A 15477-nucleotide genomic window follows, 5' to 3' on the forward strand; every position below is an offset into this window, starting at 1 on the left:
TATCCACATGGCTTAGGTGAAATAACCAGTTTATTCTATGTAAGAATGGGAATGGCAGTCTCGATGCTAGATGAATGATCCTGCTAACCTATTTATATGGAACGGGAACGCATAAGGAAGCAGGGAGATAGCTATTGTGTGGGAATTTGAATATGGAGTGCATCTTTCAGGTTGATAATGTGGCTGGCGAGCTGCATCGCATTCTATTTACATGGATAATTGATCAACCAAGCCGAACCCTTGACGTGGGCAGAAAAATGCTCTCATCCCTAATCCCCGGGGCCTTACCGTCCAAAAATCGCGGCGAAAAGAAGTGAGCTTTGTCAATTTTGGCCTGATTAGCCTTAACGAGTCCCAATTTACCACGTACTAAGTTCGGCGCCAATCCGTCGATCGTGTCGAGTGTGAAGCTATCCATCTCAAAGGGGTCTTCACGAATCATGCGCCTACTTCGTAGAATTTCCAATACCTGTAGCTCATCCCTTGTAAGATGCTTTTCTATATCATCAAGTGCCTTTGCCTCTTTTGCGTCGCTTTGTCCAGATTCAACACCGAGGTTCTTCAGTTTCTCGAACAGTGCGTCTTTCTTTTCTGGCGGGACATATGTGAAAGCCCTAAAGCAGAATTCGAGTGCCTTGGAGATTTCGGTGTAGGAGATCTTCCCTGTATTATCCGCGTCGACGGTACCTTGGATGACTAAAACACAAAGGATTTTGGTTAACTGAAGAACTAAAACTGGAGCTAAAATGAAGTGCTTCAGGAGGTCCGTACTAGGTTTCAGAAGATCAAAGGCTCTTTGGAACCCTTCCTCCTCCATGTCCTGGATAATAGGCTCATACTGTTCACGGATCTGTTTTGTAGCACTGCTAACTGCCAAGAAGAATCGAGTATAGCTCTCAACCGTTTTCTTGGTGTGCCACAACCCAGCCGTCTGCTCATCACAGTCGCCCCTGATCGAGGCTGCAATCGTAGCTGCCGCTGAGAGACCGCCTGTCACAGCCAGATGGACACCCGAGGAAAACAAGGGGCCAATAAAACTGCCGGCATCTCCGCAGATGCGTGCATTTGGTATGTGATAAGTTGACGCGGTATAGGACCAATCCGAGGCCGCTCTGACATTGGTGACTATCTCCGCTCCCGAGAGGAGCTTCCTAGTCCTGGGCGCCTTTTCGACGCATTGCTTATAAAAGTCCAAGGTTGAGGGACGTCCGAGCTGTCGCTTCTGTTCAGTCGCAATTTTCTGGTCTTGAACAACTCCCACGGAGCGAGTGCCATCGTGTAGTGGCATAAACCAAGCCCAGCCACTGGCATCTGTTTATTGTTTAGCAAAAAGGGCCGACATATAAGCATATTGGTGAAGGTAGATTCTTTCACGAACTTACCGTCCAATGCCTCAAAGTACGGCGAACCTTCCATGTGCGTCCCGAGACCGTATAAGTTGTCAGTCTTCCAGTAAGCCCAATTAGCAACGTTCTTGAAATTATCGTTAAACTTGAGCACTGCTTTGAAGTCTCATCTTTAATAATGCCAGCAGCTTGCCACAACCAGAATGGACTGACCAAATAGTCTCCATGTTACAGAATTTCTGAAGAAAGTGTGCGTTTTTGAATTGAATTTCTACCTATCTCTGTATCAACAGATCCACCTGCCATATGCCCCGCTCACCGCCTCTCAGATATGGCCTCAACCATTATGCTAACAAGCACTTAAATTAGTACCTTACGTCCCTCAATTTCCTTTTCTTTACTTTCCTTGACGCTTCAACCTACACATGCTATCCATGATTGAACAAAAGCAGCGAGCTAGTGAACGAAAGCTACCCACCGCTGTTCCCTGAGGGTGATCTGAAAGAGACCCGAGATCCAAGATGCACACATTTTACAGCAAACGCTTCCAATCTCTACCGATATGCTGTCCATGTAAGTAATCTATTAACCCCAAAGATCCATTTGGTCAATACCGACTGCTCAGACCCCATATATTAGCCAACTTAATGACGGCCTATGAGGTACTCCAATTTTGGGAGTGAGTTTAGCCGCAAGTTGTGAGGGTCCCGAAGGCGACAGTTGCTCTTCTCATCATACAGAACGGTATCTATCCCTGCAGCCCGTGCAGGTTCGATGTCACGCTGTTCGCTATCCCCGACATAGACCATGTCAGTTGGAACGATGCTATGCTTATCTAGAACAGCGGAAAATAGACCATCCACCTTAGACACTCCGACCTCATTGGTAGTGACGAGGATATCTATGAATGGCTGTAACCCAAGCTCTGACACCGTCCATTCCTGTGCATCTTGTGGACCCTCGGTGATAATAACAACCTTCTTCCCATGAGACTTGAGCTTCTGTAGGAGATGAAGTGCCCCAGCCTTCAGTGTCAGGGCGGCACGGAGACTGCTTTTGTATATTGCCAACAGTTCTTCCACTTCTACCCGGGAAGGCTCATGCCCGTGGGCTTCGAGCAAACGTTGAAATCTGTCGCTGCGGTAATCTTCGGATGACTTTCCATCTGTAAATGCATTTGCAGAATTTGACCGAAGGATGTCACGATAGGTCGCCTGGAGATCGTCAATTGTGACTTTGCTCTCGGGATGGTTGACTCGAATTGCCGCGAAGACGGATTGGGATGCATGGGCAGACGCCTTGCGAAACTCGTGCAGTGTGTCATCTAGATCGAAACCAAACCACGTCTTTTTGAAGAGAAGACTTGAAATGGGGTCTAGCTGTGGGCCATAAGCCTCAAGGTACAGGCCGCCTACTTCGGCTTCGATATGTTCAATTTCCAGTGCGGATAGCAGACCATGGCCCTGGAAATCTTCAACATGGGTGTGGGACTTGACGCGGTTGAAGAGGCCGGCAGGAACGGCACCCTGATAGATCGATTGTTCTCGGTCACCGTTGAATAGGTAATCCCCAAACGGCTGCCTAAATTCCAAACAGCCTTCATCGTATGCTATGCCCCAGTACTGTGACAGTGCGGTTACTGTGCCTCTGGGGTCGGCCACCAATTGCTCATACAGGACAACTTGAGGTGTTGGGCTAGCCTTGAGCATTTTAAAAAGTGAACGATAGCAAATGAAAAAGCTGTATAGATCGCCCCAACCCATATTTTTCCAGCTATCAAAGACGCGCACTGGGTCCCGGACAAGAAACGCGGGCCGCGTCATGTCGTAGGCTGCTCGATTGGGCAGGATGTTGAAGTCGCATTCACCCTTGAAGAACTCGTGACCCAATTCCTCTTTGGTGACCAGAGTGGTAAAGCCTTCCGACACCGCTTGACGGTAGACGGGATGGGCTTCTGGATGAGAGAAGATGGTATAGTCGGGCTTGATTCGAGCTAGAGTTTGGTCGCTGAATTTGTGGTAGTTGCCTTGCAGAATCAAGCGACTCGTAACCGCACAACGAGGGAGTTCGCGAAAGATACGCATGAAGAGTGTGGAGCCCGAACGAGGGCAGGCGACTAGGACCCGAATCTGGGTTTGTTGCTGGTTTGGATATTAGCATACTCTCTGAAACTAATGTATACGGTATACGTACGCCCTGAGCGCCGCTTGTCACGTCGGCACTGGCATCCGTTCGCTCCTGAGGGGCTTCTGAGTGAGGCATATTTTGGTCCTGTTACCAAATCACAATTGATACTCATAAGATATGTGGACACTGGATAGCATCATTCGGCTGACGCTCATCATCCTTAAGTAGTTCACGCATTCTGTACTTGCCGGTTTATCCTCCCCGTCTGTCGCTCAGTCGAAAACATGAGTCTGACCGTGAATTCGACCGATCGGCGATCCTCAGGAACATGACGAGATCGCTTATTCCAATGGCGTTATCCCCCCTGCATGTTCCCCTTTGCTGTCAGCATGACTCTCACAGTTGCAAATGCCTATGTTGGGCAACACCCTCATTCAGGTTCTAGATCGGTGTCGCCGAAAAATCGCCCCCATATAAGCCCTGTCACTAAAGCATTCCATTTAGGGCATGATTGGCTGCGATCGTGCCGCTCCGCCCGCGGGCCCTACCGCGGATACGGCCTTAGTTTGTTGCCAACCCTGAAGGATGATTGCGCAATAGTCAGCCCACAGATCTGAAGAGCAGGGCATTGGGGCACATGAGCAGTTACCCTTTCAGGGTTGAAGATCTGCGTAATCTTGTAACTAGATCAAGGCTGAGATAGCCTAGTGACCATCACAGCCTCACTTGACCGGCAAGTGTTGAGCGCCGAAGTCGGAACATCGCCGCGACCTGAGCCTGGGACTATTTACTGCAACCTCATCCTACATGCCTAACAATCCGTTTCTAGCAGTTGTCACTATGGCCAGTCAAAGCCTCTGCCGGGCTAGCGATACCTCCTTCGGCCCCGTGGTGGACAGCCAATGTCGATCATTCGATTTCACCTTGTTCTTCGAGGATGTCTTTCTTGCTTGTGTTCCTTCTGCCGTCTTCATCATCTTGGGCATCATCCGAGTGTTGCAGTTGGTTGGAAGGCCGAACATAATTATCAGGACATATAGGGTTACTAGCACTTCGGTCAGTGTTAAATTTCAGATCTGGCGATATAGAGTCTCCTACTAAAAGATGCAGACATTGTATCTAATTCTGTTTGCAAGCGAGGTCGCTCTCCTTGTGCTTCGTCAACAGATAGCTGTTCTCAAGACCCAGGCTAGCTTTGCCGCCCAATTGTTGCGAGCTTTTGGGACCTGTGTAGCACTATGTCTATCATACTTGGAGTATAATCGGACACTGCGGCCACCACTTCTAATTAACGCCTATCTATTCCTGGTGGTGCTATTTGATGGTGTCTTTATCCGCTCGTTCTGGTTGGCATCTAACTCGTCGAGTGCAACAGCTCTATGCAGTACTGTGCTCGCCGTTCATGTTATTGTGCTCATCGCAGAATCCCTAAAAAAAGAAGATTCTCTGATAACAACCAGATGCCGACAGACAACCGCCGAGGAGACAAGTAGTCTTTGGGGCTTGGGATTGTTAATATGGGTTCTGCCAGTATTGCAGCAAGGGTTCACCCGTCCCTTGGGCTTATCAGATGTTCCCCCTGTTACCATAGAGCTGACGAGCATGAGACTAATGAAGCAATTACAGAGGTCTTGGGGAAAAGGTATAGTTACTCACCAAGTCATAAATGATCCTTGTACGCGCTGTGAATGAATATCAGAGCTGATGATCCTGTCTAGTAGTCGACCATTCCAAAAGAAATCAACTGCCAATCACATTATTACAAACGTACAAGATGGCCTTCTTCAGTGCAGTTATCCCTCGACTTTGCCTATCGGCGTTTACCATTATGCAGCCCCTATTGGTCGATAAAATTACTACATACGCGGCACTTCCGGAAGCCCCAGAGACAAGGGACAAGGGGTATGGGTTAATAGCAGCTTCAGGGATCGTATACCTTGGTATTGCTGTAAGTAGATAGTGCTAGCGATTCCTATAGAAACATTCTTAACAACTCGCAGGTATCCACTGCATTTTACAGTCGACAGACGTATCGGTTCATCATCAGTATTCGTGGTAGTCTTCTTGCGGCAGTCTATGCACAGACTCTCAAACGGCGGTCTGGGGAGATGGGCACCGACACGGCTATCACACTGATGGGGACAGATGTGGAACGCATTTCAACTAGCCTGCGTGATATACACGACATATGGGCATCCCCAATCGACATTGGACTGGCACTGTGGCTATTAGAACGCCAGCTTGCGGTGTCATGTCTCATGCCTGTCATTCTTTCTCTGGGTATGTACTTCCAATTTGTTATCATGATGGTTTTGTCTCTAATCCTTCAACAGCATGTATATCAATGATAATAAAAGTCTTGAAATCCAAGAATAGGGCTCAGCGCGCGTGGATTGCTAAAGTCGAGCTCAGAATACATGCTACTAGGCAAGCCCTAAGCAGCATAAAATCATTGAAAGTACTTGGTCTTTGTAATCGAGTGGAGGAAGTCATCGCTGGTTTTCGTTCTACCGAAATTGCCACTTCGCGTAGATTTCGATCACTTATATTTTGGGAAGTCCTCATCTGTAAGCGCCTTGCCTTTGTCGGGGATCACTTCATTTTCTCGCCATTCGCTTCCTATTAGCCTTCCAGCTTCTGGTTTGGTTGCAAAAGCGCTCTGCTGACATGTCCTCCACAGCCAGCTTCCCGTGGCTCGCTGCTCCGGCAGCCTCATTCACATTGTTTACGATAATTTCCTTCACAACAAAAGATTACTCATTAAATTCCTCGCAGGCATTCACGGCACTGTCTCTAATGACACTCATTACGATGCCAGTCTGGACCTTCATACAGACGTTACCGGCAATCGTTCAGTGCCTGGGCTCTTTTACTCGAATCCAAGATTATATCGGCGTACGCAGTTCATCAAACAAGGTTTTAGTTGAAAGTGAGCGTGGTGATAGCTCTATCACAGATGAGGGAACCATTATAGAGTGCAGAGATGCTTTCATAAGATGGGAACCTTCAGGATGCGATATGCTCTACGGTATCAATTTAAGCGTGCCAAGGGGCTCCTTTGCTGCGATCATGGGGCCAATAGGCTCAGGAAAGACACTGCTATTGGAGACTGTACTGGGCGAAACTGTTGTTAGTAATGGCCGGGTGTCCGTACACCCTATGCCCATTGCATACTGCGCTCAGACTCCCTGGCTTGTGGATACCAGCGTCCGCGGTAACATCGTTGATCCGCTTAACTTTGAACCGGAGTGGTACCGCCACGTACTATGGATGTGCTGTTTGGCTGAGGACGTCGAAGCTCTGCCGGAAAAGGACTTGACTAGAATCGGAGGGCAGGGATTTATGCTCAGTGGAGGACAGAAACAACGCCTGGTATGCTGCTGCTTTATGTCATCAGGTGTTCCCTTCGCTAACAACAGCATATTAACTTAGGCTCTTGCTCGTGCAGTGTATTCTGGCTGCGAGATGGTAGTCCTCGACGATATCTTTAGCGGACTCGATGCTGCAAATATTAATAAAATTTGTGAAAGGCTACTGGACAGGCATAAGGGTTACCTGCGTTGCAGAGACATTACTGTTATCCTATCAACGCACAATGGTAAGTTCTAAACAACCAAAGTCTTCTGTCCGCTGACTAGATTAAACCATTTCTTTAGCCAAAGTAGCGGCTTTTGCAGATGATGTTTATATTTTGAAAGAGGGTACAGTGGCGACATACAAGCCGTCTGCCTCTTCGACACCCTCTTCTGGTCATCAAACTTCTTTTCCTGATGACAACGAGTTCAAATCACGACCGGCCTCCCCAAAACAGCAGGCCTCTCAATCCGTGGATGCGGAAGTATCCTCTGATGACAATGCGCCGGAACCCAAGCAGACCGTCTCGCGGCCGGTCAAAGATCGCTCCGTTTACTTATATTACCTGAAGTCTGCAGGTTTGGGGCTTTCGATTCTTTACATTGTCCTTGTCCTTGTCTTCGCGTTCTCCCAAAACTTTTCAAGTGAGACCGGCCTCTAGCTCCCAGACCGACGTATTACTGTAATTGAAGTTAACTGAGCATTTCCAGCACTCTGGCTCAAGTGGTGGTCAGACGCCAGTACTGAAAGCCCAGATGGTGCACATTGGATGTACTTAGGCGTTTTTATTGCCCTTGGGCTTGGCGCTGTCATTATCGGCGCTGCCAGCTCATGGTATATTCTCAGTCTATCCACTTGGTATGACTTACAGGACAATAACCGGCTACAGGATTTACCTTCTTCATATGATATCCAACACTGCACAACGTCTACATCTATCCATGCTAAGACCACTTTTACAGTATAGTACTCTTCTGCATATAATGTGCCTTCAAAGACAATGAACAACTCGCTGACTAGTAGCCAGTGCTCCGCTCTTCTGGCTCAGTGAGGCTAACTCAGGCGACATCTTGAATCGGTAAGCCTACCAGTTAAACACCCCTAGAGTTGCCGCTACTGATCAAACGCTTGCACTTCCAGTTTCAACCAGGACCTGGAGCTTACTGACATGACCTTACCACTGGCCGCCATTAACACAACGAAAGGTATGTTAAGGTGGTTGTATTCATTGCGGTTCCGATTTGTCCGAATATACGCGAATGTTAACACTCCAAGTGATGAAGCGCTGGGGGCTTGTTTGCTAAAGATGATCATATTGTTCGTCGTAGCGAACTATATGTCCCTGACAGTTCCGCCTCTTCTAATAGTATGCTACTTCCTTCAGAGGTACTACCTCCGAACGTCTCGACAAGTACGCCTCCTCAGCATCGAGACCAAGGCTCCACTGTATCAGCATCTTTCTGAGACACTGAGCGGTGTATCTACCATCCGTGCCTTTCGTCGACAACAATGGTTTGAGAGAAATAACCTCCTTTTCGTGGATGATTCACAGAAATGCGTCTATACCCTATTCATGATCCAACAATGGTTAACGCTCTCTATGGACCTTTTAGCATGTGGACTGGTTGTTCTTCTCATGATCCTCATCGTCTTTAGCAGGGATTCTTTCGATTCCGGGTCATCTGGAACAGCGATTGTAACCCTCATGAGCTTTACGCAGTCTTTGGCACGCTTACTCAAATTCTGGTCACTGACCGAATCATGTCTTGGGGCAGTCTCCCGGATCAAAACCTTCGCGGAGACCGTGCCGTCAGAAGCGCAGAGTAAACATTCCGATGCTGACTCCTCGTTTTCCATGCATGAGAAGGTTACGTGGCCCAGTCAGGGGGCAATCGAATTCGTTAATGTCGTCGCAGCTTACAGGTATGTAACCACTTGTCCTGCACTCTCGCATATCGTTCAATCCAATGTGTGGCCCGGCGCTAGGACGGCCCACCAAGCATGGACGCCTGACTTGCAAATTACAGATCCCACCCTGTTCTCAAATCAGTCTCAATGCACATTGAACCAGGAGATAAAGTCGCCATTTGTGGACGCTCGGGAAGTGGCAAGTCATCGCTTGTGCTCTGTCTTGGTGGGTTGCTTCCCATACAAAGCGGCTCCGTTCAAATTGACGGGGTCGACCTCAGCAATGTCTGTTCAGAGGACATTCTCAAGCGTCTGAGCGTCGTACCCCAGGACCCTTGTTTTCTGCCCGGAACCATCCGGCTCAACATCGATCCTGATGAGGCACTGTCGGAAGCCGCCGTGGAAGGCGTCCTAAAAGCCACCCATTTATCTGCTATTGTTCAGAACATGGGTGGACTGGATGCTGAACTAGAACCGGGTTTATGGTCAGCCGGGCAAGGACAGCTGATGGCACTTGCGCGCGCTATGGCGAGGAGGAGCAGGATTCTAATCCTTGATGAAGCCATGGGTCGGTATGTTAGCCACATTTCTTTACAAAGTTCTCTCCTTGTTGTAGCCATCTAGACGGAATGCTTATACAACTTAACTAATGGTTCCAGAGTCGATGCCGCTACACAATCGCTCATGGAACGCATTGTTGCTAGTCATTTCAATGATTGTACCATTCTTTCAATTATGCACCGGTACGAAAATATATCCGCCTTTGATAAGATTGCGCTCTTTGAGGATGGGGTACTTGTGGAGTTTGACCGTCCTGAGTCATTGCTGTCACAAGAGACCAGGTTTCGGGCTCTGTATACTTCTAGCCAGAATTGACCCACTGCATTGGGCACATCACCCAATGCATGTGGATAAACCGTTTCCAGCCGATAGATCAAGATCCTTCTACTTATTTTTGCGTGTGTTACATAAACCAGTCATAGGGAAATACGTAGTATCTTACAAATTTAACGCTCCTGTTGAGCTTCGAAGACCTTCAATGCATAGCCTGCGACAGGGACACATTAGGATGCAGAGTAATGTTTTATCAATGCAACTATGAATTTATTTCTGATGCTAGTCCCCTCAGGCTTTCTGTTACTTGAAGTAACACGGTATAAGAAGAAGTGGTATTCATGGGGCTGCGGTAGATGCAAGGTTGGTTGGCGATCAGATTCCCCGGTAGGCCATCTCATTTTAGGGCGGATGAGGTGATTGGGTTAGCTTATCCCTGTGTGGCACTACTTAAGGGAGGCCAGTGTCACAGCCGCCTCCAAGTGTACTTTGCAAAAAGCGTTTAGTCATGTTGTCACCTACTGTCCTGCGCATGCCATGGGTATGCTTGGGGCTCATATTGTTTAGCCATGTAGTCATCGGCAACAATAGGTATAAATCGAGACCTGATCTCTCCCCACCCCGTCTCAATATCACCATTCCTCCGACCCATGGGCTAGAACAAGGATACATATTCATCGCCCCATTCAATGCCGTTTCCGAGCCGGCACATCGAGCACCACAGCAGCCTGGTGCGTACATTCTCAGCGACAACGGCGACCTAGTCTGGTCCGGGTACACCTACTTCTCTACTTGGACAGGGAACTTCCAGGCCACGCGATGGAATGGTCAGGATGTTTTAGCCTCTTTCGAAGGTGCGCACAATGGACTTTATGGCCATGGTCATGGCCATCATGTGCTCCTGAATCAGCGGTATGAGACGATCAAAGAACTCCGCGCGGGTAATCATCTGCTCTCCGATAAGCATGAGTTCGAGATCTTGAACGAATCGACAGCACTGATTCAGATTCATCACCCGGAAGTGCGAGATCTGAGCAATTACACATCCGACCGACGGCAACATTGGATTGTTAACGCAATATTTCAAGGTTAGCTCCATCTATGGTGGTCCGCAATTTCCTGTGGAACACGTCAAGGCTCATCATATCACAGAGTTGGACATCAATGATGGCAAAGTGTTGTTCGAATGGCGAAGCCTGGATCATATTGGCCCGGAGGGTACGTTGTCTTCCATCTTTTGGGTTCACAGTGAATTCCTCCACATCAGAAAGAATTTCTTTGTGCCAATATTAACGCCTTCACTTGTCCCAGAATCTGCTCTTCCACTTCCCAAGGATCAAGCGGGGATTGGCCATAATAGCTCTACTGCCTGGGACTATTTTCACATCAACTCAGTAACCAAGGGCATTGACGGTCACTACCTTGTGTCTGCGCGTCATGCCAGCACCGTTTACAAGATTAACAGCACCGATGGCAGTGTCATCTGGCGATTAGGAGGGTCACGATCCGATTTCACCCTGGGCCCTGAAGTAGAGTTTGGCTTTCAGCATCATGCCCGGTTGCTTAATCAGGTCGATAATAGCAGTGTGACAACAATAACGCTATTTGACAACGCTGTATACGGCTCTGAAAGTGGCGGTGGCGGTGACAAGGAAGTACAGATTTATCCCTACTCCCGCGGCAAAATCCTCAAATTGGATCATCATACTCGCCACGCAGCCCTCGAGTCCTCGTTTATTCCTCCTGATTTACTGCTGGTAAAGTCACAAGGCTCCCTCCAAACCCTTCCTAATGGTAATGTATTCATAAACTGGGGCTCAGAGGGAGCGGTAACCGAATTTTCGTCCGATGGAGAACCTCTCTACCATGCTTATCTGGACTCCCGACCGCTCAGCCGCGGCGACGTGCAGAATTATCGGGCCTTCCGGGCAAATTGGACAGGGATTTCCAGTGAGGAGCCCGCTGTGGTAGCCTTTCAGCGACGTGGGGCCCATGGGGGCAACGGTGGAACAGATATATACTTATCGTGGAATGGGGATACAGAGACGGCCGAATGGCGGCTTCAGTTCCAGGTGGACTCCGGGGACAGCTTGCCGATTGGGTGGAGCGAGGATGTTCGGAACGAAGAATTTGAGACAACTGCGACACGACAGGGATTTGAGACTGTTCATCATGTACCCTTTGCACTGCGGAGTGTTCTTGCACAAGCAATTGCTGCAGATGGAAAAGTTCTTGCCTCCTCTAACCGAGTGCAAGTACAAGCATGGGAGGTCTATGAATACCTGCTCGAGGAAGACGACTTTGAAGCTGCCGATCCGAAAGCCATATCACCTGGGTCGCACCTGCCCCCGCTGCTGTTACAGAAAGCCGATCAGTTGTGACACACCACATGATCCTCAACATGGTATCTTCAGAATGCCCACATATTTTACGGACACTTTATGGGCTTAATCACAACTAGGAGTAGCATAAGCAGGCTATTCGTCACCACCAGGCAAATGTAATGTCCTGTAGTCCACTCCTAGTAAGATATAGAAACGTGGATTGAACTCTTCGACTTGATGATAAATCTCTCTTCCTAGTGAAAGTGTCGTGGATCAAATTACTAGTAGCAAATATTAGGAGCATAACCTGGCGATGATACAGCACGCGGAGCCAGACATGCAGAATGTCAAACATATATAGTAGTGGTAATTAACTGAAGGATGTAGTTGGAAAGCCAGTCCAGACACTGAACTGAAATATGATAGCCAAGCATTACATTCAGTATTATGTAATATATCATAGCGAAGAGGATATTTCGGTAAAGGTTTTGACGCAGTCAGGTCATATGGGGAGATAATGATGATATTGTTGAACGAGGCCCTCGACTAGCTGAGTGTTTCACCTAAGGCGGGGAGGAGCGGCAGTATCCATACAGCACCCGCTCACTGCGCAACAAAATGTCGCCTAAGGGAGATGGATAGCTTGAGGGTCACTAAATCCGGTTGATAGCTGTAGTAGGAAGGGATCAGTCGAGTAGTATGAAATGTAGAACTCTCCATGCATTGTTTACAAAAGATTCTACGTATGTGTTAGGGAGGCGCTCAGGCCACAACCTCTGCCTATCCTCCGCCTGCCCCAAGAGGTAAGATTTGTTTTTAGTCCATGCGGGAGCCCTACCGCCCTTTCTTAACTTTCCCACTTCATGCCTGAGGCAGAAACTTACTGCTTGGGGTAGTAACTTCATGCCTCAGGCAAGAAATTCATGAATGGCAGACGGCAAGAAGTTTGCTGGTTACAAAAAGCGAGCCTGCCCTAATGAGGTAGGCGGAGAGTGAGGCGGAGAGTGAGGCGGAGGGTTAGGCGGAGGGAAGTGGCATTGGGAAAGAGCCTCCCATGTTTTACATCTGTTCTCCTCTTTTAGATGGCTGCCAGCGACCGTCTCTATTTGTATACCGGTTTTGATTCAGACTGGGAGGAACACACGAGAGTCGGATAATTACATTCAAATCTAGATACTGTTCCTGAAACACTCTCACTCCGGAAGTCCATGGGGGATCACACTTGTCATCATGTCATTTGCAATATTATCGTTCGGGAATGGTTGCGGAGAATGTGCCGACAAACGTCTTTCTAGTCGTCTGTTTTCCTTAACGCAATCGGAAACATGCCGTCCAACACGCCAGCTCCAGACGACCAGGGCCAGTCATCCAGTAAGTCTGGGGGTAGTTCGAAATAAGCTAATGTGTCATCGAAGTCTGTTGGCTGGCCTGGGGTAGGTCGTATGTAACCTTCGAAGTCTTGCGATTGGTCAATTTCCGCTTGCTCAGAGCGCATATTGGCATGCCGAGTTTTATCCATATAGTCATCTATTCGCTTAACCTGTGATTTGAGTCGTTCACTGGCGCCAGTGGAGCGGGTAAGGCCGGACTCCATTTGAGACAAAAGTGCTGCCATCTCTAATCTTCTCATCAATCAGCAACTTGGGCTTGAACCCGACACCTAATGCTATTGAATGCTTACAGAAGCTTGCGGACTCTTTGGTAAGACATCTCAGACAGGCTTCCTTCCATGACAGACCCAAGGATAAACCCAATTCCCCCCAAGTGGTAGAGCTTCAAGAGTTAGTGCTTCGTGTATCCAAAGTGGCGGGAGCGGAGAAATATGAGAGTATGCAGGGAAACAACATACCAGCGGGGAACTGATTGCTCTGAGATATTCAATTGGCACTGTGCTAAAGACGCTGAGCACGTTCCCGGCAACCTCGCATTTCTCCTCCACTCCTTGGTCCTCGCTTGAAGAAAGGACCATGTTAAGAAGCTGGAGCGTTGCTTGGATATTAGCGGATTGGAATCCAACAATATCATGTTCAGGATCACCGGTGGCAGGCTTGCTTGATTGAAGCTGCGACGGTAAAGCCGAGAATAGGGAATGTACATGCTCCATGATCAAAGGGCCCGGGACAGGGGTCGGGCGGAATAACGACCAGGGGCTCTCATTCTCAGCGCGCAGACTTTGCCGCTGGCCGTCTATAGCATGCTCCAGTATTCGATAAAGATCAGTAGTGAAATTCCACCCACGCATCCAAACCGAGGGTTCATAAGGATTGGAAGTGGGCGTGGTACAGTCCGCCGATATCGATGCTTCGTTTGCAACATCAAGCACATCGTCGTTCACCTCTCTCGGATAGCGTACATTTGACTGAACTTCTCTGAAACGGATCATGCCTCCCCATACGGTCGCCGAAAACACGTCTAGCGTATACATCGACCAGAACTAATTCCAGCATTAGTTTGACACTAGTGGAAGCTATCACATAGGCACAGTGACGTACCAGTCTCCGTCGAACCTCCACGTTCACGACACCCAGGTCTCTCGGCCATAACTTCTCATCGTGCAACCCTTCCATAATACTTAGTGTATGATACATCCCTAGATATTGATGCATCTCCCGGATCTGACCATTTTGAATGGCGGCAACGCTGAGAATCGCACATGCTCTCATATAATCGATGCCTCTTGCTGCAGCCAAATTCGGAGGGATAGATTCCTTAGCTGCAGCTGAGAAAACCTCTGGTGGCGGATGTGACAACTGTGACGGTGATCGCTGATTTGAATATAAACCGCCATCCCTGGCGCGTGCGGAGGCTAAGGCACACATTGCCATTGTTGAGGCGAATAGTCCTTGGTCCTCGAGATGCTTTTCATTCCGGAGGGCTCTCAAGAACGATGGTGGATGGAATAGAGGAAATCTGCGTAGTAGAAGGCGGTTAGTCCAGGAGCAAATCTCTTATAGCTTATCCTCTCAAGAACGAAAATGAGAGAACTACATCGGATAGACAATCTCAAAGTACACCTGGGCGAGATCCAGCACCACAGAATGACAGGCGATTGCAAGTGCCTTCCAGGGCGTCAGCGGTGACTGTGAGTTACAGGGCTGATCCGTGGTTGCCCAGGAGCTATTATCGACAGCTGTAGATAAATGACTATTCACGCCAACTTGAAGATCATCTTCCGAATGGGCTGGTCGAGAGGGGGTAGTAGCGGCAATCTCGCCGCCCGGTCGGCATGCAGGTTCCTGTTCCCCTTCGCGGGCTCCTCTACGACCACCCCTTTTCCGTGACGGACGCTCATATGTACAGGGTATATCGAAATCCACACAGTTCTGACAGGGCTCGAGTGGGCCACGGGTTTTCGTGCATTTTATGCTACGTCGATGGCAACGGTCACCTGAGCGCTATTAGAGCGGGGGCCTAAGGGTCAATGAGGGTATAACATACACGCCCTTGAGATACGTTGGATTTTTCTGGGATGCTTAGGCATTTGGACGACTTCCACACGTCGGGCGAGGGGGTGGAAGGAGATTGTCGCATGATACGATGCGGTATACAGTCTAGTCTACCTTTGGACTTGCTGAATAACTAGA

The 15477-nt window shown here is 48.6% G+C and overlaps 4 protein-coding genes across 4 annotated transcripts; 1 reads left to right on the forward strand and 3 right to left on the reverse strand.

Moving 5' to 3' along the window:
* Nucleotides 1-223: 223 nt before the first annotated feature.
* Nucleotides 224-1416, reverse strand: BDQ94DRAFT_175169 (uncharacterized protein; the record flags this gene model as incomplete). The annotated part of the gene is made up of 2 exons (XM_026772466.1): nt 224-1311; nt 1383-1416. The coding sequence occupies 2 exons, from the start codon at nt 1414-1416 to the stop codon at nt 224-226; spliced, it is 1122 nt and encodes a 373-aa protein (XP_026621037.1).
* A 574-nt stretch (nt 1417-1990) lies between these two features.
* Nucleotides 1991-3608, reverse strand: BDQ94DRAFT_184124 (HAD-like protein; the record flags this gene model as incomplete). Its single annotated transcript, XM_026774570.1, has 2 exons — nt 1991-3487; nt 3540-3608. The coding sequence occupies 2 exons, from the start codon at nt 3606-3608 to the stop codon at nt 1991-1993; spliced, it is 1566 nt and encodes a 521-aa protein (XP_026621038.1).
* A 1639-nt stretch (nt 3609-5247) lies between these two features.
* On the forward strand, nt 5248-11958 carry BDQ94DRAFT_184126 (ASST-domain-containing protein; the record flags this gene model as incomplete). Its single annotated transcript, XM_026774571.1, has 14 exons — nt 5248-5421; nt 5474-5757; nt 6680-6845; nt 6906-7071; nt 7130-7471; nt 7538-7685; nt 7855-7905; nt 7968-8032; nt 8111-8750; nt 8855-9307; nt 9395-9577; nt 10137-10657; nt 10722-10787; nt 10881-11958. 14 exons carry the CDS (start codon nt 5248-5250, stop codon nt 11948-11950), a joined length of 4329 nt encoding a protein of 1442 aa, XP_026621039.1. The 3' UTR covers nt 11951-11958.
* A 1030-nt stretch (nt 11959-12988) lies between these two features.
* On the reverse strand, nt 12989-15374 carry BDQ94DRAFT_184129 (putative C6 transcription factor; the record flags this gene model as incomplete). The annotated part of the gene is made up of 6 exons (XM_026774572.1): nt 12989-13515; nt 13575-13666; nt 13743-14327; nt 14386-14803; nt 14882-15281; nt 15332-15374. 6 exons carry the CDS (start codon nt 15372-15374, stop codon nt 13185-13187), a joined length of 1869 nt encoding a protein of 622 aa, XP_026621040.1. The 3' UTR covers nt 12989-13184.
* Between the last annotated feature and the right edge of the window lie 103 nt (nt 15375-15477).

This window comes from Aspergillus welwitschiae (assembly GCF_003344945.1).
Source record: "Aspergillus welwitschiae strain CBS 139.54b unplaced genomic scaffold BDQ94scaffold_50, whole genome shotgun sequence".
Lineage (NCBI taxonomy): Eukaryota > Fungi > Ascomycota > Eurotiomycetes > Eurotiales > Aspergillaceae > Aspergillus > Aspergillus welwitschiae.